Here is a 19,191-nt window from a genome sequence, read left to right on the forward strand (position 1 = left end):
AGAGGAAGAGGAAGAGGAAGAGGAAGAGGAAGAGGAAGAGGAAGAGGAAGAGGAAGAGGAAGAGGAAGAGGAAGAGGAAGAGGAAGAGGAAGAGGAAGAAAGAGAGGAAGAGGAGAGGAAGAGAAGAGGAAAACTCACATTCCACCCACGAGCAGGAATGTTCCAACAGCCAAAATGAGCAGGTGAAACCCATAAGCCAACTTCCCTTTCCAGCCTTTAGTCAAAGACGGCGCGCCATACTGGTAGATCCACATGCAGGCTGGAAACATGAGGCTCATGGGAGCGAAGCAGACCGCACCGGTCAGGGCGAGCATGTAGTTGAAGACGGGGATAGCCTCGGCGAGGATGAAGGCCAGGGCGGCGACGACGAGGTTAGCACTCAGCCAGACGGACCAGTGCTGCCACGAGTTGCGCTGGAAATGCTTCGAGCGGCGCATCAGCCGCACAAACGCATACTTGGCCGCGGTGTGGTTGAAGATGCCGGCGCTGACGACCAGACTGGGCAGGGCGATGCCGTAGGCGATCTTCTTGACGTGCGGGCCGGCGCTGCCCAGCGACGGCGTGGCGATCCACACCCCGCAGTAGTAGTAGACCACCATCGACATGGACAGGTAGACGGCCGCGACGATGAATCCGACGGGGATCACGGCTTTGCGGTAGTCCTGCGGTCGACGCATCTCCGCCACGATCGGGATGTAGCCCGGCCCGCCGGCCGAGGAGACGAAGATAGTTGCTGTCGCCGTGATGCCCGCCGCGAACTCTGGGTGTCCGACCACGCGGAAGCCCAGGTCGAAGGGGCCGGTGGCCGGCGCCGCTGCTGGGCGGTCGCGCACCGCCACGCCGATCACCACGGCCAGGATGCCGCCCATGACGCAGATGAAGCCGACTGTCATCGGCCAGGTCATGCGGTTCCAGGTCCGGATGGACGAGTACATCGTCACGAGGATCATGGCCACAAACCCGAACCAGACGCTGCACGCGCCGTGCGTGCTCAGTGCGTTCAAGGCCACTGAGATGGCGAGCATCCCTGACCCGCTGCATAGCACGAACGCTATGACGAAGATGATGCCCGTTATCTCGCGGCCGATTCGTCCCCACATCACGCCGCACATGTCGACGATGGCTGTGACAAAGGTTGTCAGTGGGTGGGCCGAGAGAGAGGTGGTTGACCGAAGCGGAGCGGGAACCAGAGGCGCGAGGGGGGATCGGAGGAGGGAGGAGGCGGAAAGAGGGCCATCAAAGACGGAAAGAAAAGAAAAGGATTGGCTCACTGTGGCAGGATGGATGCTTGTTGCGGAAATCAATCAGCACGCATGCCGTGTCTGTCATGTCAACCTGGTCAGCTTCTACCATCTGGTCCGGTCTGGTCTGGTCTCCAGGCCTCTATCTCCCCTCGGGAGGGGGAGGGGGAGTGCAAGCAGGAGTCGGAGAATAGGAGAGGGAATAGAATAGGAGAGTAGGATAGTGAATAGGAGAATCATTCCAACATACACGTATTCAACGCTTGCCAGCCGACAATGAGCAGCGCCCCCGGCACCGCGCCCAGAGATCCCATGGCGCCCGGGATTCCCAACACCCCCGTGGCGATTTGCACCTTGAGCAAGATGATGATCAGTCGCTGCCAGGTGATGGTGCGGAAGGCCACTTTGCCATCAGACTTGAACACCTCCTGGTCGTCCAAGGCTGAGGAGGGTTCGTGGTCCAGAGAGTTGGGCCCGGAGCTGAGGTTCGTGTTGGCATCGACCGGCTCGGCGACATGGCCCATGATACTCTTCTTCTCCGAGGATGCCATTATGGTGGTGGTGGTGGTGGTGGTGGTGGTGTTGGGTACTGGGTACTGGGTACTGGTCACCCACAGGACAGGGCAGAAGTTCCGAACACACACTGAAAAGTAAGTCAATCTTTTAATTCTCGACAGGAAAGATTACACCTACATTGACACTGCCTCCCTTTCTCCCTCTCCTCTTTTATATGAAGGTGGACGACGAGACAAGACAAGACAAGCCAGTTAGTTAGTTGTGGCTATCTGGCCTGGTGTAATGTGCCGTGCCGTGTGCTGAGCCAGCACTATCGTCTCCGTCCTCCACCGGCCGAAACAGGTTCGTTATCAGTGCAAGAGTCAAGACACGACACGACACGACATGTGCAAGTGGAATGGAATGGATGGGAAGTGGTGTTAATTCCAATCCCAATCCCAATCTGACCCTGATAACCAACAGCTATACATGTACAGATACTACTAGTAAGCTATCCTATCGCTCGGTTGCTGTCAGGTTTGGTTTGGACCAAGTTCAGATGGCTTCTTGCTAACGGTCGCGGCCACGGTCAAGGTCGGTGTCAGAGTCGGGATCTAGCATAGCCTCCGATAGAGACGGAGAGGCCAATTGTGGGTCTGGATCTGGCTGTATCCGGCGTCCTGACCGGATACTGGAGCATGGTGGGCCCACGGCGAGAAAGATAGTAAATAGTAGATAGTAGATATTAGACAGTAGATAGTACCTAGGTAGACAGTACATAATAGATGGTAGACAGTAGAGTAGACAGTAGAGCATAGACCGTAGACACTCTATACTAGATGCTGAAACTGTAGAGAGAGAGACCCGCCATCCGCCATCCGATACGAGTGGGACCTTCTTCACTCTTCACCTCCGCCCTGCCGCCGTGCCCTGAAGGTTCAAGGCTCAAGGCTCAAGTTCAAAGCTCAAGTTCAAGGTTCCGCTACTCGGATCTGACTCCGGTCTCCCTTTTCCACTCCCACTCCCACACCATCCCCCTCCAAGCCATATCTGTCATGGACACTAACGGCCGCATCGGGATCGGCACCGGCTGGGACGAGTCTTGTCCCGCTGGATTAGGATCAGGGTCAGGACCAGGATCAGGATACCGCACCACCATACAGAATACACCATACACCGTACACCATACACCGTACACCATACACCGTACACCGTGCTGGAGTAGCCTTGGCCCGGCCATCCATCATGATAAACGTACTCACTCACTACGTACCTACCGTGAGTAGATACCAAGCCTCGGACGTCGCTCACTGTCCGTGTCTGCTGGCATCTACCTGTCTGTCGCTGCTCTTTTCTCCCTATTAATTGTTTCTGTGGTTGCCAATTCTATTGGAATTCAAACTAAACAGACTAATCCTGTTCTGATCCTCATCCCCATCCTAATCCTCGATCTTGCCTTATTTCTTTCATACTTTCGTTCGTGTCCTTACAACGACCAGAACTACAACCACCACCACCACGACACAATACACCATCCTTACCACGACCGCCATGGGCTCTCTTACACCACAACCATCCCAGCCCAATAAAAAGGTCCATCTCAACTTCTTCGAGACCGCCTGCACCGGCGGACACGAATGCGCCGGTCAATGGGCTCGACCGGGCGACAATTCACCCAGCAAAGACCGACTGGACTACTATCTCAACATGGCGAGGCTGGCGGACAAGGCCAAAATCACCGCCATCTTCTTCGCCGACTCGTATGGCGCCCACGACATCTACGCCGGCAGCCCGGACGCCGTGTTTCGAGCGGGGGTGCAGGTGGCCAAGTTGGACCCGATGGTGCTGATTCCGGCGATGGCGGTAAGACCCTAGGTGACCCCTAGAGAAGTTCATTGATATGCGGTTCCTGTATTCCTGTTCATTGATCTGGCTCCTGTATTACTTTTCATTGATATCTGGCTCCTGTATTACTATGAATGGCCACGGTCATGTCGTAGTCATGGCTGTACCCAGTCAATACCATACTCCTACCTGTCAAAGACTGAAAATGCCCCATTGTTCCCTATCCAAGGGGTATGGGGGAGCCCAGACTATATAGCTGTGCTTATACCAGCCTTCTGGTTCAAGGGCAAGGCTGGGAATGCCTATAGCTAATGCCTGAGTTTGACTCTACCATACTAATCAACCTCTCTCTTGTCTAGGCCGTCACCACCTCCGTCTCGTTCGGCGTCACCGGCAGCACCAGCTACATCCACCCGTTCGCACTGGCCCGCACCATGAGCAGTCTCGATCATTTGACCAACGGCCGCGTGGCCTGGAACGTCGTCACCAGCTGGTCGGCCGCCGCGGCCGAGGCCTTTGGTAAGGACCTGCTGCCGCATGACCAGCGCTACGAGGTAGCCGACGAGTATATGGATGTGGTGTACCGGCTGTGGAACGGCTCATGGGCCGACGATGTGGTTAAATGGGACCGCATCAACCGCGTGGCCTACGACCCCAAGCGCGTGGTCAAGATCGACTTTGAGGGCAAGCATATCAAGATGAAAGCCCGACATCAGCTCCATCCGTCACCACAGCGGACGCCGTAAGTTTTCAACCACCCTCTTCCTAACGACCCTGTCCATGACCACCCTTGATGAACAAACAATCCCTGTTGCGCCGTGACCATGATCACCCTCTCCCTAACCACCCTGTTCCTAACCATCTCTCCCTAACCATCTCTCCCTAACCATCTCTCCCTAACCATCTCTCCCTAACCATCTCTCCCTAACCACCTCTCCCTAACCACCCTGTTCCTAATCGTCCTCTTTATGACCACCCCTAATGAACAAACAACCCCTGATGGAAAACCCCTATTGAACGCCTCAACAAGTCCATCCACTAACAAACTCCCAGAGTCATCTTCCAAGCAGGCACCTCCAAAGTCGGCCAGGCCTTCGCGGCCCGACACGCCGAGGCCGTCTACATCGGCGGCCTGGTCCCATCACAAGCCAGCTACCAGATCCGCGCCAGCCGCGAGATAGCACGCGCAGCCGGCCGGGACCCGACGACGATCAAATTCTTCGCCGCCATCAACCCCATCCTCGGCCGCACGGTCGACGAGGCCCAGGCCAAGTACGCCGAGGCCTTGAAGTACGCCGACATCGAGGGCGCCCTGGCCCAGTTCTCCGGCTACACCGGCATCGACCTCAGCCGGTACCCGCTCGACGAGGAGTTCAAGCTGGACATGTCGAACCCGAAGGAGAACGCGGTGCAGGGCTTCTTCGGCAACTTCGCCGACAGCCAGAAGGCGGGTGACGTGTGGACGCCGCGCAAGCTGGGCGAGAAGATTGCCATTGGGGGGTTTCACCCTTCGCCGGTGGGGACGGCGGCCATGGTGGCAGATGTGATGGAGGAGGTGAGGAACCCTAACCCTAACCCTACCCCTAACCCTATACGGATGTTCGGTCGGTCGATAGCGACTACGAGTGAAAAGAAAGCATTGACTGGCAGAAACTGAAACCGAGAAGTCGGTCAGTTAATAGCGAGCGAACGCACTTGATGTCTGAAAAACAGAACCCTTATCTGTTTAGAGGTACTAGACTCAAAACTAACTTCTCATCTATCTTATAGTGGATCGACGAAGCCGACGTCGACGGCTTCAACATGGCCTATATCAGCAACCCCGGCTCCTTCGAAGACATCGTCGAGCTACTGATGCCCGAACTCCGCCGCAGAGGTCTCGTCTTCGACGACTACGCCGTCCCCGGCGGCACGTTTCGAGAAAACCTGCTGCGCGAACCGGGCCAGAAGACCTTGCGGGCCGACCACTATGGAAGCCAGTTCAAGTTTGAGGGGGACTTTCCTTATACCGAACCGGCTAAGAAGTGACTGGGGGGACTTTCCTTACGGAGAGGAGGTTAAGAGGTGATTGAGGGGGACTTTCCTTACAGAGAGGAGGTGAAGAAGTGATTGAGGGGACTTTCCTTACGGAGAGGAGGCTAAGAAGTCATTGAGGGCGACTTTCGTTATGTAGAGCCGACCAAGGTGATTGCCTAAGCATCAACCTAACCCTGACGGATGCCTGACCCTGAACCTGAACCTGAACCTGAACCTGACGGATGTGGATGTGGATGCGGATGCGGATGGCCATGATAACCCTAACCCTACCCCTACCCCTACCCCTAACCTTACCCTTACCCTTACCCCCCCTATGCGGACGGTCGGTCGGTCGGTCGATGGCGACGGCGGGTGAAAGAAAGAAAGAAAGCATTTGATGGCTAAAACTGAAATTGAAACTGAAATTGAAAAGTGTCAAACTCTGGCATTCCCAGCGTTACAGTACCCTTTATTAACCAGAAGGCTGGTCTAGGCATGCTATCTATACTCTAGGTATATAGCATGCAATATGGAACATTTCAACCTTTGACAGTATATCAATCTACATTAGGTGCATGCTAGATCCTGATCCTACATCTAGATCCTGGATCAGTGTCAAACCTCTCACACATATCACATCATACATCGTGCATTCCCCCAACTCATCTCTTTCTCTCTCTACATATTGTATTATAGCTACTGCAAGGGAATCAGACCAAGGCTGAGGCTACATGTATGTGTCCGTCCTGAGTATACGGTCTAGGGTGGCACGTGCCCATAGCCTTGTCTACTTTCAACTGATCAGGACCAGTGCGGCGCAGGACATGGTCGACATGAATACTATTAGTGAGTACCATTGACCATCTTCTCCCCATTGACCTTGACGTCGCCGGCAAGACATGGCACCTCCCGCCCCCATTTGAAACTGGAACCATAATGATCAGGGCTCAATTCTTTATGGCCCAAAAGATTCTCGCGGAAGGTGCCGCCGGGCACGGCGTAATCCAACCACATCATACCCCTCCGCTGCAGTACCGGCACCAGCAGGTCGACCACATCCTCCCAGCTGCCCGGGTTCGTGACACTGCCGATGTTGAATCCGTCCACGTCGGCCTCATCGACCCATTGCTGAAACACATCGGCCACTTCTTCGGCCGTGCCCACCGGGCAAGGATGCAGTCCACCCAACGCCATACGCATGCCCAGCCGGCGCGGCGTCCAAGGCGCGTCATTCTCCTGCTCGCTGGCCGTCAGCGCCTTCAACACGGCTTGAATCGCGTGCGCGGTGGACTGGCCCGTCAGATCGAGAGGCTCGTCGAGCGGATACGGCTCCAGATCGATGCCGGTGTATCCGCTGAATTGCGCTAGCCCGGCCACCACGTCGGCGTTGTCCACGGCGACCTGATACTTGGCCTGGGCCTCCTCCTGGGTCCGGCCGATGATGGGCATGATACACGGGAAGAACTTGAGGCTCTGAGGATCGCGGCCGTTGGCAGCCGCGGCCGCGCGCATGTCGGACACCGTCTTGGCCGCTTGGGAGACGTTCACCGTGTTCAGGAAAATGCCCTCGGCATGCTTGGCCGCAAACGCCATCCCGGCTTTCGACGTGCCTGCTTGGAAGAGCACGGGCGTGCGCTGCGGCGACGGGTGCACCTGGCTCCGGCCGGACAGTTGGAAGTATCGGCCCTTGTGTTCGATTTTGCGGATCTTGTCGCCGTCGAACGCAAAGCCCGTCGTCTTGTCGAGGTGGATCGAGTCGGGTGCCCACGACGACTCCCAGAGTCTGAGTGGCACGGGATTGAATCAGCAACCGCAGGGGAGATGCTCGGAGTGGAAATGGAATGGAATGGCCGGCGTATGCCCATCCCAGCCTCGTGCATGGTTGGCGAAGGATGCATGTCAGTTCACTCACTTGTATGCCACGTCCATAAACTCATCGGCAACGAGATACCGCTCGTCGTGCGGGGTCATACTGTCCATGCCCATCGCCTTTGCACTGGACTCGGTGTGGCTGGTCACCACGTTCCACGCACACCGCCCATCGGTGATGTGGTCCAAGGTGGAAAACTGCCGGGCCAACGCGTAGGGCTTGGAGAAGGTGGTCGACTGCGTCACCGCAAAGGCGACATTCTCCGTCACCGCCGCCATGGCCGAGATCAGGAGCAGAGGATCCATGTGTGCCACCTGATGGCCCCGTCGGAGGATCGCATTCATGCTTCCTCCGTACACCTCGAATCCCGCAAACCAGTCGGCGAAGAAGATGGCCGAGATCTTGCCCCGATCGGCCAGCCGGGCCAGATCCAAGTAGTATTTGAGTCGGTCCTTGGTGGTTGACGTGTCATCCGGTCGCCTGCCATGTACGTAGAGGAACAGTCAGTACAGGGTCAGGCCGTGCAAGGGAACGAGGGACCGGGCCAAGAACAGAGAACAGCTGACTGACTTCCACTGTCCCGAGGCCATATAACCACCAGTGTTGGCCAGTTCCAGGAAGGACAGGCGGATCTGCTTGGGCGCCATGCTTGGGGGGTCGACTGCGATATGTCGACGGCGTATGTCGACGTCGATGACGAGGTGCAGGTAGATCTGCTGTTCAACTGAATCCAGGTGCCTCTGAAAGAACTTCTGTTGCAGCACTCAAACCCATCTGTGGGATAAATCGAGCGTTCCTTCGCCTCCGTCTAGCCTCTGGTCATCTCATCTCAGCCGCCTCCACAGTTCCTGTCCCTGCTTGTCGGCCATCTTGTCACCGTTCCCGACGAGATCTGATCGGGCCTGACCTGACCGCATGTGCTGGCAGTGTCCGGACACCACTCTCATCAGAGGGCGCAGAGTGGAGCAGCCGGAAGCTAGTCGTGGTCCCGACAGACGAATCCTGGTCGGACCGGGCTTGGTCTGGGGCCGGGGCCCAGCCTTATCAGTGCTGGAGGTCGCCATGCCAGTCTAACTGTTCTCGTCCTGGCTCTGGTCCTTGTGTCCCCGATCCAGCTATCCCCGAAACACACGAGTTTCGAGTTCCGAAAGGCACGGAGGCGCGATATCCCAAGCCGTCAACCCAGTGATTTCCATAGGGTTGGCATGCTCATCCAGCCTGGTCGCCGTTATATGGCACCTGGGGCCCTGGGTTCTACCGGTCGAGTCGCTCAACGCGGTGGTATGCCATCATGGGTTTCTCGACCGACTTGGACGTGCTCGATCTGCTTCACGCGACAGTTCGGTCCTACAAGGGCGTAGGATTGCTCCTCCTCGCACTGGTCATTCTCACTCTGCTGGTAAGTGAGCCCAGAGCCCAGCTCCCATGCCCCAAGCAGCGCTTCTTCTCACACACCCGACCAGATCGAGGCATACCGGACAGATCTCCCTCGGATCCCCGGCATCCCCCAAGTCCCTTGCGCGCTCCCCTTTGTCGGCCATCTGCATCGGCTCGGAGGGAGGATTGGCCAGAATGACAGCACCGTCTTCACGCAATGGGCCAAGGATCTCAAGTCATCTGTCTTCCAGTGTCTCTTGGGCAGCCAGAGGACCGTCGTCGTGTCGGACTGGCCGACAATTCGAGAACTCTGGCTGAGGCAGTCCAATGCCCTGATTGACCGGCCTCACCAGCCTGGCTTCGTCGACAAGCTCGGTATCGACCTGACAGGGTCGTGTATGACGGATCAGATTCGCAAATGCCGCGCGGCGGGAATGCGAGCGTTGGCAAAGGTTGGTGACGCGCCCCTGGTCATGACTGGTCAAAGGCCTTGGGAATCCTCCTCCATGCTGACCGGCGTCCAACAGCCAGCTTGGCCCAAGTACTATCATCTCATCGAACCCTCGTCGGCACAATTCATCTCTTCCCTTCACCAGCGATCAGACAATGGCAAGACCCCCATCGACACCTACGCCTTCCTGCGCCACATTGTGTTTGACCTGGTCCTGTCGCTGACATATGGTGCCCGTTTCGGCAAGGTGGACGACGATTTCACCCTGGGCCTGATCAAATCCATCAATGCCATCTCGTCGTTCCGCTCGAGCACCAAGAAGTACCGCTTTTTCGTCCCCCTGCTGCGTCTGCTGCCAGATCCCACCAGCCAGATCGTGGCCGCGGAGAGGGCGCGCGCACGATATCGCGACATTCTGTACAACCAATACAAGGATCGCATTGCCCGCGGCGAAACCGTCGACTGCATCGTCACCTCCCTGACCGAGGACAAGTTGACCGAGGAGGAGATTCATGGCACGTGTCTGGGGCTCCTCCAAGCCGCCCCGGACACCGTCGCTTCCGGCTTGTATCAGGCCATCGCCTGGCTCTCGTCCCCGGAAGGAAGACCCACTCAAGAACGGGCACTGACTGCCATTCTCGACGCCTACGGTGGCGACCGGACAAAGGCATGGAAGAACGCCTTTCGCGAGGAGAAGGTGCCACTCATCAGCTCCATCAACAAGGAGACCCTGCGCTTCTTCACCGTGACCCCGTACGCAACCCCACGCCGCACCACCGAGGACGTGACGCTACCCAATGGTGTTGTTCTCCCCAAGGGCATCACCCTGGTCATGAACGCCCAGGAGGCCAACCACGAGGAGGCCCACTACGGCGCCGACGCCTGGACCTATAAGCCGGACCGCTTCATCACCAACGAAGCCGGAGGAGGACTGCCGCATCTCACATTCGGGGCAGGAAGCCGCATCTGTCCGGCAGTGGCCATCAGCAATCGCATCATCTGTGCTCTGCTAACCCGACTGGTCCTGGCCTTTGAGATGGATGGTAGCGAGGACGAGGCGCGCCGGCCCAATGTCGATGCACTGGACTTCTCCAACGTCTACGACTCTTTAGTGGCACACCCAAGATTCTATGACTGTCGGTTCAAGGCACGAGACCCGGACTGGCTGGAGAACGAGTTGGCCGATGAGCTCGCTGCTTCGGCCGACTAGTCACTCAGTTGATATCCGGGATATATAGCGAGGAGGGAAAGGATAACGGAAGCCCTCATAAAGTGTCCTTCTGGTCACCCCACTCGCATGTGAAATGATAGAACACAGAGCTTCGCCAGATGAACCTGATACAACCAACATGATCGAACAGATGTAATTCGTTGCTTCCCACAGTACAGGAGGTGGAGGTCCGCTGGCGACCCTGCGAGCTGCTAGCCTGGCTGATTTGTAGAATGCGTCGTCTGGTTGCCATGCAGTAACAGGCCCTAGTGGTTGTGTTGAATACCCTGTTGTATATCCCTGCCGCATTCTTTCTAGTACATCAAACGAAGACGGATGTAGCCAGATAACGACCCGATAATGTACAGTGGCATTCTGGCCTGACCATACAAGCTGAGAAGAGGTTGGGAGCGAGATGGATAGTGGTGAGAGTGCAAGTCCGACACCGCGGGAAGATGCTGAGTTCAGTTCCAGAAGCCATCGTCGAAGGTCCAAGGGCCATTGGAGCCAAACATGGCGGTAGGCTCACCGCTTGTGCCAGAAGTCATGGCGCCTCCGAACGGATTGATGCCGGTGAAAAAGTCCTCGCCCGTGATGTCGGTAATGATGGACAAGAACTGCTCATAACCACCATTGTCGACCTCAAACTGCATATTCACATCGAACGACGGGGCGGCAGGGATCGGCTCAGTCACCATGCCAGATGCCGCGGCGTCACGAGGCTGGATAGAGGGCGCGTGGGCGATTTGGTCGAGCAGTCTCTGGCGGATAGCCTCGAATGCGTTGCGGTATTTCTTCGCCGCATGTACACGCTCGGCGATAACGAAGAGCACTAGACTGCAGTCATGGATGCCATTGCTGGTAGTCAGGTCGAAGATCTTATCCGGCGAATTCCAGATGCAGTAGGCCAGCGTAAGACCTACTCGCCGTATTAGCCCGGCTTCAAACAGAGTCGGCTTCAGCTTCGTTCTTATATCGCACTTACCAGCCATAAACACGGTCTGAACCGCCATGAACGAGTACCCGACCGGCAGGGTTTGATGTAGACGTCTATAGGCCCCGCACACACCCGCACAAGCTCGAGCACATTCCTTCATGAAACGAGGTGCAACGTTGGGGCTGGAAATCAAAGGATACAATAGTAACCTTTGACATTTGTAGTAGAATATCATCTAGAGAGCCAAATCAAAGGGCACACCTTGTTAGTCATCGTTGCCGTCTGATCAAGAGCAAGGCAAAACTCACGTAGAAATCGTAGCCATCATATGGAACATCGCCAATGTCGGTGAGATTGTGCGTATCTTGAGGAATCATGCCTTTCCACTTCTCAAGCTGTGCCAGAAAATCGTCGGCGACGGACTCGACGACCGGGCCGCTCCTATCCACTCTATAAATGGTCTGCTGAATGTCCGACTCGATCTGCCTCAGTCGCGTAATGACTATAAAAGGAGTAAGCGAGGTACTAGTTGGCGGCGTACCTGCTGAGAAGGCCTTGACGTGGGCGAGCTCTTCCTCGGTGGCGTCTTCGTTGATGTCCAGCGGAAACGCCAGGTCGATATCTCGATCCGAGATTCCAAATGGTCTGCCCATCGGGATGGAGATTTGTCGGTCGAAGGCGTAACACGTCCAAAAGAGTCGTTTTCTCAACTCGCCCTCCAAGGTCACCTGAGACAAGGCCTTGGTCTGACGGTGAAGGCCATGCTCAATGGCGATCAGTAGAGCCATTCGACTACATGTCCAAGCGCCGGGTCCAATATGGTCACGAAGGCAATAGATGGCCATCAGCATAAGCACCTGTACAGTTCTAATGTCGTTATACTCCAGGATCGTTTCTAAGCCCTGTACGGCCGATACGTAGTGCCGCTTCACATGGAACCTGCCAAACTCTCCTGTGGTCTCGATGAAGCGGCCCGCGGTCGCGTAAACCAAGTGGAGAATAGTAATCTCGAAGCGGTCGGAGAGGGTGTGCCGCCTCTGGTGGACATCTCGAGCCCAGACGGAGTAGATGACGGGAGTTCGCGTGGCGATGTGTTTCATGTACCCTCCGAAAAGCCGATCAGCCACCTGATTCGGCACGTCGGCGAAGTCAATGGGCTGTATGACTTCCGGCGTAGAAGACTCGGTTGATGGCGCTGTAAAGGCGACGACATCGCGGTGGCGGCCTCGGCGAAGAAAGGGGAACAATTTACCCAAGGCCATATGAGACGAAGCTCCGATGTAGCCAGAGCCATTCACGTCGAGCGACAAACTTCTTAAGATTGACACCACCGAGTCAGAACCGTCTTGCCAGTCTAAAACAGTCGCCTTCGGGTCTAGCTGGACAGCCTCTGTACTGCTCGACGTCGACCTATGGTCAGAAGCGGCCGCTTCCCAGTTTCCAGCGCTGCGGTTGCTGGGCGAGATTGCTTTCCAGTGGTCGTTGCCGAGTTCGGACATTCCATGTAAGGACAGCAAGGTCTCTAGTTCAGCGACGCGGCTCTCAAGTGATTTGATGTATTGATTCTTGCCGAAAGGCATAGGTCTCGGTGGAACGATATACTCGCACTGTGCATCGCTATTCTTACACTTCCGGCAAGGGTCGCGTCCATCACACTTCTGTTTCCTCGTCTTGCACCTTTGGCAGGCCAGCGCAACTCTGGCCCGCTTGTTCCCATTTGGCTCCTCTTCCTGTTCGGCCAGAAGCTGACCGGGGTAGATCGGCCACTGGGGCAGTTGAGGCGCCATGGGACCGTCCTGCGATATTCGGGGAGGCTGTAATTCCATTGCGCCCCACCGAGTATTTGAGGTGGTCGAGGTATTGAAAGACAGATTTGAGCTGGGCAGGGTAGAGGAACCCATATCTCCAAGAGATGAGGATGCTAGAGAGGAACAAGATCATATTCTGGGGTCGCGCATACTCATGCTCTCCCCGTTATCTCACCTTCCGCTCAACAATAATGACCCAGTGGCCCTGCAGCCGATAAGGCGCAGTCCACTTTGCCGGGGTATCCGCTGATAATTACTGTAGCTGCGATAAGGCACTGGAAATGCTAACTCGTAGTAGCTCTCCTCCAAGTCTGTGACAGGAGACATACTCACGGAGGATGGATTACACGGGGCCATACCTACCTCTAGCTGGCGTGTTCGATTTGCCAATCCAAGGCTGTATCCCGGATAAGCGGGGCCTGTCCAAGCGGCGGTCCCTAGACTAAGGTCCCAATGCACGATAAGACGGCGAACGCTTCTATAGCATGGGCGGAGGATGATTTCAGGATAGAGGATAAGTGCGAGGTATGTGTAGGTGCGCAGGTGAGAAGGGCTGTAAGTGTACAGTATACTCTGCAAAAGCGGCAGGACCAGTTTGGAGCTGAGTCAGCTGCACGTGATATGCACGTGAGCTGCCTGCAGTGCTTCCTCTGAACTTTGCCGATGCCCTCATCCGATGGCGCCCCCCATTGAGCTGTGTCTCTATCCGACCCTCAGTAAGCACTTCATGTTTCCGGAAAACCCTTAAGCCGGTGTCGGTAAAGAGGTGAGAATATCATGTCTTTGAGAAGACTCCTTCCTCTGACATCTCCCTCTCGCATTTCTCTGGACCCTCCTTGACGAGCACCTCTTTAACCGCTGGTGACATTGATACGCCAACCAACACCAACACACTCACCCCTCGTCTCTCTCAATCGGACTCCCAAATGGCGCACACCAAAGGTCTCAAGCAGATCCTCTCAAAACAACCTACCGATGTTGTTATCCTCTCGTCCCTTCGAACTCCTGTCACGAGAGCCGTAAAGGGCGGCTTCCGAGATGCCTACGACCATGAACTTTTGTCCCATGTGCTGCGTGCCACCCTCGCCGCAAACCCGAACCTTGACCCAGCTAAAATCGACGATGTCGCGGTTGGTGTTGTGCTCGCCGAACTTGGTGGATCAAAAGCTGCCCGTATGGCACAATTACATGCCGGCTTCAATGAGCGCACTCCTTTACACACAATAAATCGGGCTTGTAGTTCAGGGTTGGCCGCCGTCACGAGCATAGGCAACATGATCACCGGGGGCCAGATCGATATAGGCATTGGGGCGGGCATGGAGAGCATGACCAAAAACTACGGAAGTAAAGCTATTCCTACAATGCTGTGGGACGAGTTGAGGAACAGCCCCGTCGAAATAGCTCCAGACTGCATCATGCCCATGGGGCTGACTAGTGAAAACGTGGCAAAGAGGTATGGCGTGAGCCGAGCAGACCAGGATGCCTTTGCTGTCGAGTCACATCGAAGAGCGTCCCATGCGCAGAAGACCGGGCTGTTCAATTCGGAAATCATCCCGGTCAAGGTCAAGCAATATCAACCTGAGCACCCCGACGCTCCGCCCCAGGAGGTTGTCGTGGACAAAGATGATGGTATCAGACACGACGCCAGCCTGGAAAAGATGGCCAAATTGAAGCCAGCATTTGCACAGGATGGATCCTCCACGGCAGGTAACTCATCACAGGTGTCCGACGGAGCAGCTGCCACACTGCTTATGCGACGTTCCACTGCCACAGAGCTCGGTCTTAGCAAGTCGATCATCGGAAAATGGGCAGGAACTCAGACCGTAGGCTGCCTCCCGGACGAAATGGGTGTCGGGCCTGCAGTCGCCATTCCGAAGCTACTTGATTACACCGGCTTAAAGGTCGACGACGTCAACATCTGGGAACTCAACGAGGCCTTTGCTAGCCAAGCACTATATTGTGTCAGAAAGCTGGGCTTGGACCTGGAAAAGGTCAACCCTAGGGGAGGGGCAATTGCTCTCGGACATCCTTTGGGCATGACTGGTACAAGACAGCTGGCGACCTTGATGCCTCAATTGAATGAAGGCCAAGTCGGTGTGGTCAGCATGTGTATCGGAACAGGTATGGGTATGGCTGGCTTGTTTGTGAGGGAATGAAGCTGCGGGACGTCGACCGCCGCAGTTTCTCCAGTCGCTAAGCCTGCGCCCTCGAGATCTCAGGTCGTTTTTAGCACATCAACTTAAAAGGACGTGTGCATGCACCAAGACATCCGGTGGTTGAGCGTCATTTCCGCGACTAGGACTGGAAAGTTCAACAACCGATATCGAGAGCGCATCCCCTGTCTGGGGCACCATAAGACCTTCCACCGCGGAGAGGACCCAAACTCACGTCTCCATCACTTGCGCTGAGACGCCTTTTTCTTCTGGAAAGCACCGTTCCACAGCATTTTCGGCTTGCATTTGCAGCATAGCATAGCTGCAGAATCACAGGCCATCAAAAGGCGTACTGAACAGATAGCAATAGCTGTTGTAGATGAAAATATACATCTTATTGTACATTAACCACTCTATAAGACCCAAGACCAAGACCTCGCGAGTCCCCCATTCCTCATTACCTCTACCGCTGTCCTGTACAAGAGCGGTCCGTTAGACAAGGAGGTGGAATTCGATCAATTCAGCGGCTCCTCCTCACAGGCCCAATATTCCGCACTTGACTACCATGATAGCGTCGGGAAAATGGGGAAGGGAGGAAGTTGGCAATCCGCCTTCCGCCCTATAGCAGGGAATTGAAGTCAACAGTCATAGTAAACGATGCAAGGACGAGGTTATAACCTCCTCTCTTTCAATGCTTCATTCCACTGCTCGCCCTGCGGAGCCAACACCTTGTGCCCCAGCACGGGCAAACCGCGAGCCCTGAGTTCCCGCTCAATCACCTTCCACCGACCGACTTCCTTCTCCTTGTCCACAGGTGTCTCGCGCCGCGAGAGCACCATGACGTTTGGACCGAGTGGCAGTGGCTGGGCGGCTTTCTTCGGCTTGGCGGAAGTGGGCGCTGGCGCATCGAGGCCCAGGGCTTGTTTTTGCTTCGCGATCAGAGCTTCGGCCACGGATTTGGGTTTTGGTTTGGACGACTGCGTCAAAAGTTCGACGAAATCTAAGACGGTCTTGTTGCCGCGTAGAACAGCGTTGAGGACCGGGTCGGGTATGTGAAACCCCGAGAGCTGGGAGAAGCGTTTGAGGATCTGTGAGAGGGGAAATTGTCAGCACTTATTGTGAGGAATTCACGCTGTGCAAACCCAATTGTCCTGTTCATTGCAAGCGCGTCTAGTAGCGTACACACTCAACTCACCTGGAAGGTTAAGTGGTTGGTGAAGTCGAATCTGGCTCCCGAGAGCTGCTCCTCCATCGCCGCAACTGAAATCTCGAAAGGGTGGCTGCCTCCTTCCTTCGACGCGTCTGCGGAAGACGTTGCTTCAGTTGTAGAATCCTCCGACTTTCCTTGTTCTTTCCCAGCCTTGTCCTCTAGATGCGAAAAGGCCCCCGAGCTTGAGAGCTTGATTTGTAAAGAAGAGACATCGATCGCCAGCCCTTCATCGAGTGTGCGCTCGGTCTCCGTCTGGTTAAGAGCCGCATTCTGGCCCTTGTATGGAAGCTTTTCGATCAACGCCACGTATAGATATCCAAGAAACTCGTTACGATCGAGGGTGGGGGCTACAGGGGGTATCAACCAACTAGGCCAATACGTCAGTTTCTGTCTCTGTCAGTCTTGGACAGTATCACCTACGGCTCGACCTCATCTTCTGGTCTGGGAGGAAGGTCTCTCCAACGACCTTGATGACCAACATGTTCGAGACCATCCCAGGTGCGTGCTTCTTTGTATACTTCCGGGTCTAAGGACGTTTCTGGTTCACTCGGCTCTGGCCAGTGTTGAGCGGCGTCTCCTGCCACTCTTGTTGCGTAGGAGGCAGCTAAGCTAGGTCGATGGCTCCTTGTGGCCCATGTTTTGCGTGGAAGAGGCGCTAGACGGCCTCGAGAGGCAGTGCTGTAGGTGGCATGACGGATTTGTTTCGCGTTTGGTTGGACGAGGTTACTTCTGCAGGTGCGGCAAACGTATCGTGGCGCCACGGCTCTTGAAAAGGTATCGTACACTGACTGAGAGGTGCGTTGAGATGTAGCCATAGCGGGAAGACTGGCAGAAAAGCCCAGGACGTTAACGTTGACCCAAACGACACTGCACGAGTCTGGACAAATGTTGCTGGATCTTGTCTTAGATTGAAATTCGTCGTTCAAGTTCCGGAGCTCGAATTCCCTCCGCAGCGCCAAGATAGCCCAGGGCGAGGTATTAAGACCTTGAAGCGCAATACATCTACGGTCGACTATAGCATTCAGGTACGCAGCTTAATTGTAGCTCAAGACTGTATCAGTAACCCTAACCCTAACCCTGGCTGGCCTACCAGTCTGGATGCGAATACGCTAGATTGCTCGGCTTGGTCGATTAGACCACTATCTCCCAATGCTCTTCGTGTCTTTTCCTCGTATATAGCATATCAGCTTGACGGACCGTAAGTAGACCTCTCATTCCCCAATATAGACCAGAATTCCTCTACAAGCTCTCGCTGCCCTTCTGACGCGGGTCTCACCGCCAGATATCGGCGGTTATTGATGGAAGGGTCCCAATCGCCAGGATGGCCATCAACCATGATTCCTCCAGCTTCGGTCAGGACACACCATGCAGCAGCCACATCCCATGCCCAGCAGCCACATTCCCAGAATACGTCCTGCTGCCCTGCTGCAACTCTGCATATCGTGATAGCCGCCGAGCCAGTGCACCGAAGCGAGTTCACAAAGTTCCCGCCCGTTGCGACAGTTCGAGCGAGTGTGGTGAAGACCTTGAGGTTGAGTTCAAAGTTGGGACCTTCTCTGTCACTACCCCATTCAATTCCGATGCACGCAGAGCGCAGCCCCTGCAGAGGCGTTGACACAAGTGGAAGTTTCTGTACTTGGCCACCATGTCGCACAGTGAAGGCGCCGTGGCTCTTGGTGGCGTACCATCGCTCTTCTCGAAATGGGTTGTAAACCACACCCACCACTGGGCACTTCTCAATGATGAGGCCTATCGACACACATACCTCGGGAAATCCATGAATGAAATTCGATGTTCCATCGATAGGGTCCACAATAATGGTCGGGGCGTCTGTGAGAGCCATTTCAGCCGTATACGTCTCCTCTCCGACGAACGCGCAGGCAGGATATCGCTTTGCCACACGCTGGCGGATGAAGCTTTCTACATCCTTGTCTGTTTCCGTCACGATATCCGTTGCTATGGTGAAGTTAGCTTTATGGAGGGAGGAAGATGTAGGAATATACAGACTGTTCTTCTTAGTCAAGGTTGTGCGTGAGGTTGGGTGCGCGGCGAGGATGATGGCACCCGCTTCATTTGCAACCTCGAGCAAATAAGCACAAATCTCCTGCAGGTTATCACCTTCCATTTCTTCTGACACGAATGGAGACTCGAATCAGACCATGAACTTCACGGCTCCGTGCGAGGGAAAACTTGTACATTTTATATTTGGCAGCCCATTCGAGATCAGCAAAATGAGCAGAATTAAAGCTAGTTAACTATCCGCATTCCAAGGCTGTCGAGAGTCTCATACTAAACACGGTGAACATGAACGCCTTACAGGTGAATAGCGTCGGCAGGTAGTGAAAAGAGTATCGGTAAGAGATAAGAATCTCCAAGCGACTTAACCGATGAGAAACGCTTGAAGCACGTGGAAAATGAAAAAAAGCGTCGATAGGAGATGAGAAACTCTACCAGGTAAACAGTTTGGCCGGTCCAGGAGACAGTTTCGAGCACGTGGGTGATGAAAAGTGGAGTGTTGGAGAGTACGATGCTCGCCTGTATCTGCGCTCTTCCTACTTATTATCGATATTATGACCAC

The 19,191-nt window shown here is 55.2% G+C and overlaps 8 protein-coding genes across 8 annotated transcripts; 3 read left to right on the forward strand and 5 right to left on the reverse strand.

The window, feature by feature from the left end:
- Positions 1–134: 134 nt before the first annotated feature.
- Positions 135–1,792, reverse strand: A1O3_06972 (uncharacterized protein; the record flags this gene model as incomplete). The annotated part of the gene is made up of 3 exons (XM_007737086.1): positions 135–1,123; positions 1,272–1,322; positions 1,492–1,792. The coding sequence occupies 3 exons, from the start codon at positions 1,790–1,792 to the stop codon at positions 135–137; spliced, it is 1,341 nt and encodes a 446-aa protein (XP_007735276.1).
- A 1,495-nt stretch (positions 1,793–3,287) lies between these two features.
- Positions 3,288–5,609, forward strand: A1O3_06973 (uncharacterized protein; the record flags this gene model as incomplete). Its single annotated transcript, XM_007737087.1, has 4 exons — positions 3,288–3,599; positions 3,941–4,323; positions 4,635–5,136; positions 5,352–5,609. The coding sequence occupies 4 exons, from the start codon at positions 3,288–3,290 to the stop codon at positions 5,607–5,609; spliced, it is 1,455 nt and encodes a 484-aa protein (XP_007735277.1).
- An 831-nt stretch (positions 5,610–6,440) lies between these two features.
- Positions 6,441–8,114, reverse strand: A1O3_06974 (uncharacterized protein; the record flags this gene model as incomplete). The annotated part of the gene is made up of 3 exons (XM_007737088.1): positions 6,441–7,380; positions 7,510–7,947; positions 8,038–8,114. The coding sequence occupies 3 exons, from the start codon at positions 8,112–8,114 to the stop codon at positions 6,441–6,443; spliced, it is 1,455 nt and encodes a 484-aa protein (XP_007735278.1).
- A 644-nt stretch (positions 8,115–8,758) lies between these two features.
- Positions 8,759–10,505, forward strand: A1O3_06975 (uncharacterized protein; the record flags this gene model as incomplete). The annotated part of the gene is made up of 2 exons (XM_007737089.1): positions 8,759–8,866; positions 8,931–10,505. The coding sequence occupies 2 exons, from the start codon at positions 8,759–8,761 to the stop codon at positions 10,503–10,505; spliced, it is 1,683 nt and encodes a 560-aa protein (XP_007735279.1).
- Positions 10,506–10,969: 464 nt separating this feature from the next.
- On the reverse strand, positions 10,970–13,229 carry A1O3_06976 (uncharacterized protein; the record flags this gene model as incomplete). The annotated part of the gene is made up of 3 exons (XM_007737090.1): positions 10,970–11,424; positions 11,491–11,677; positions 11,751–13,229. The coding sequence occupies 3 exons, from the start codon at positions 13,227–13,229 to the stop codon at positions 10,970–10,972; spliced, it is 2,121 nt and encodes a 706-aa protein (XP_007735280.1).
- Positions 13,230–14,176: 947 nt separating this feature from the next.
- On the forward strand, positions 14,177–15,406 carry A1O3_06977 (acetyl-CoA acyltransferase; the record flags this gene model as incomplete). The annotated part of the gene is made up of 1 exon (XM_007737091.1): positions 14,177–15,406. One exon carries the CDS (start codon positions 14,177–14,179, stop codon positions 15,404–15,406), a length of 1,230 nt encoding a protein of 409 aa, XP_007735281.1.
- A 668-nt stretch (positions 15,407–16,074) lies between these two features.
- A1O3_06978 (uncharacterized protein) lies at positions 16,075–17,106 on the reverse strand (the record flags this gene model as incomplete). The annotated part of the gene is made up of 3 exons (XM_007737092.1): positions 16,075–16,491; positions 16,599–16,960; positions 17,034–17,106. The coding sequence occupies 3 exons, from the start codon at positions 17,104–17,106 to the stop codon at positions 16,075–16,077; spliced, it is 852 nt and encodes a 283-aa protein (XP_007735282.1).
- Positions 17,107–17,796: 690 nt separating this feature from the next.
- Positions 17,797–18,738, reverse strand: A1O3_06979 (uncharacterized protein; the record flags this gene model as incomplete). Its single annotated transcript, XM_007737093.1, has 2 exons — positions 17,797–18,569; positions 18,621–18,738. 2 exons carry the CDS (start codon positions 18,736–18,738, stop codon positions 17,797–17,799), a joined length of 891 nt encoding a protein of 296 aa, XP_007735283.1.
- Between the last annotated feature and the right edge of the window lie 453 nt (positions 18,739–19,191).

This window comes from Capronia epimyces (genome assembly GCF_000585565.1).
Source record: "Capronia epimyces CBS 606.96 chromosome Unknown aczIQ-supercont1.6, whole genome shotgun sequence".
NCBI classification, from domain to species: domain Eukaryota; kingdom Fungi; phylum Ascomycota; class Eurotiomycetes; order Chaetothyriales; family Herpotrichiellaceae; genus Capronia; species Capronia epimyces.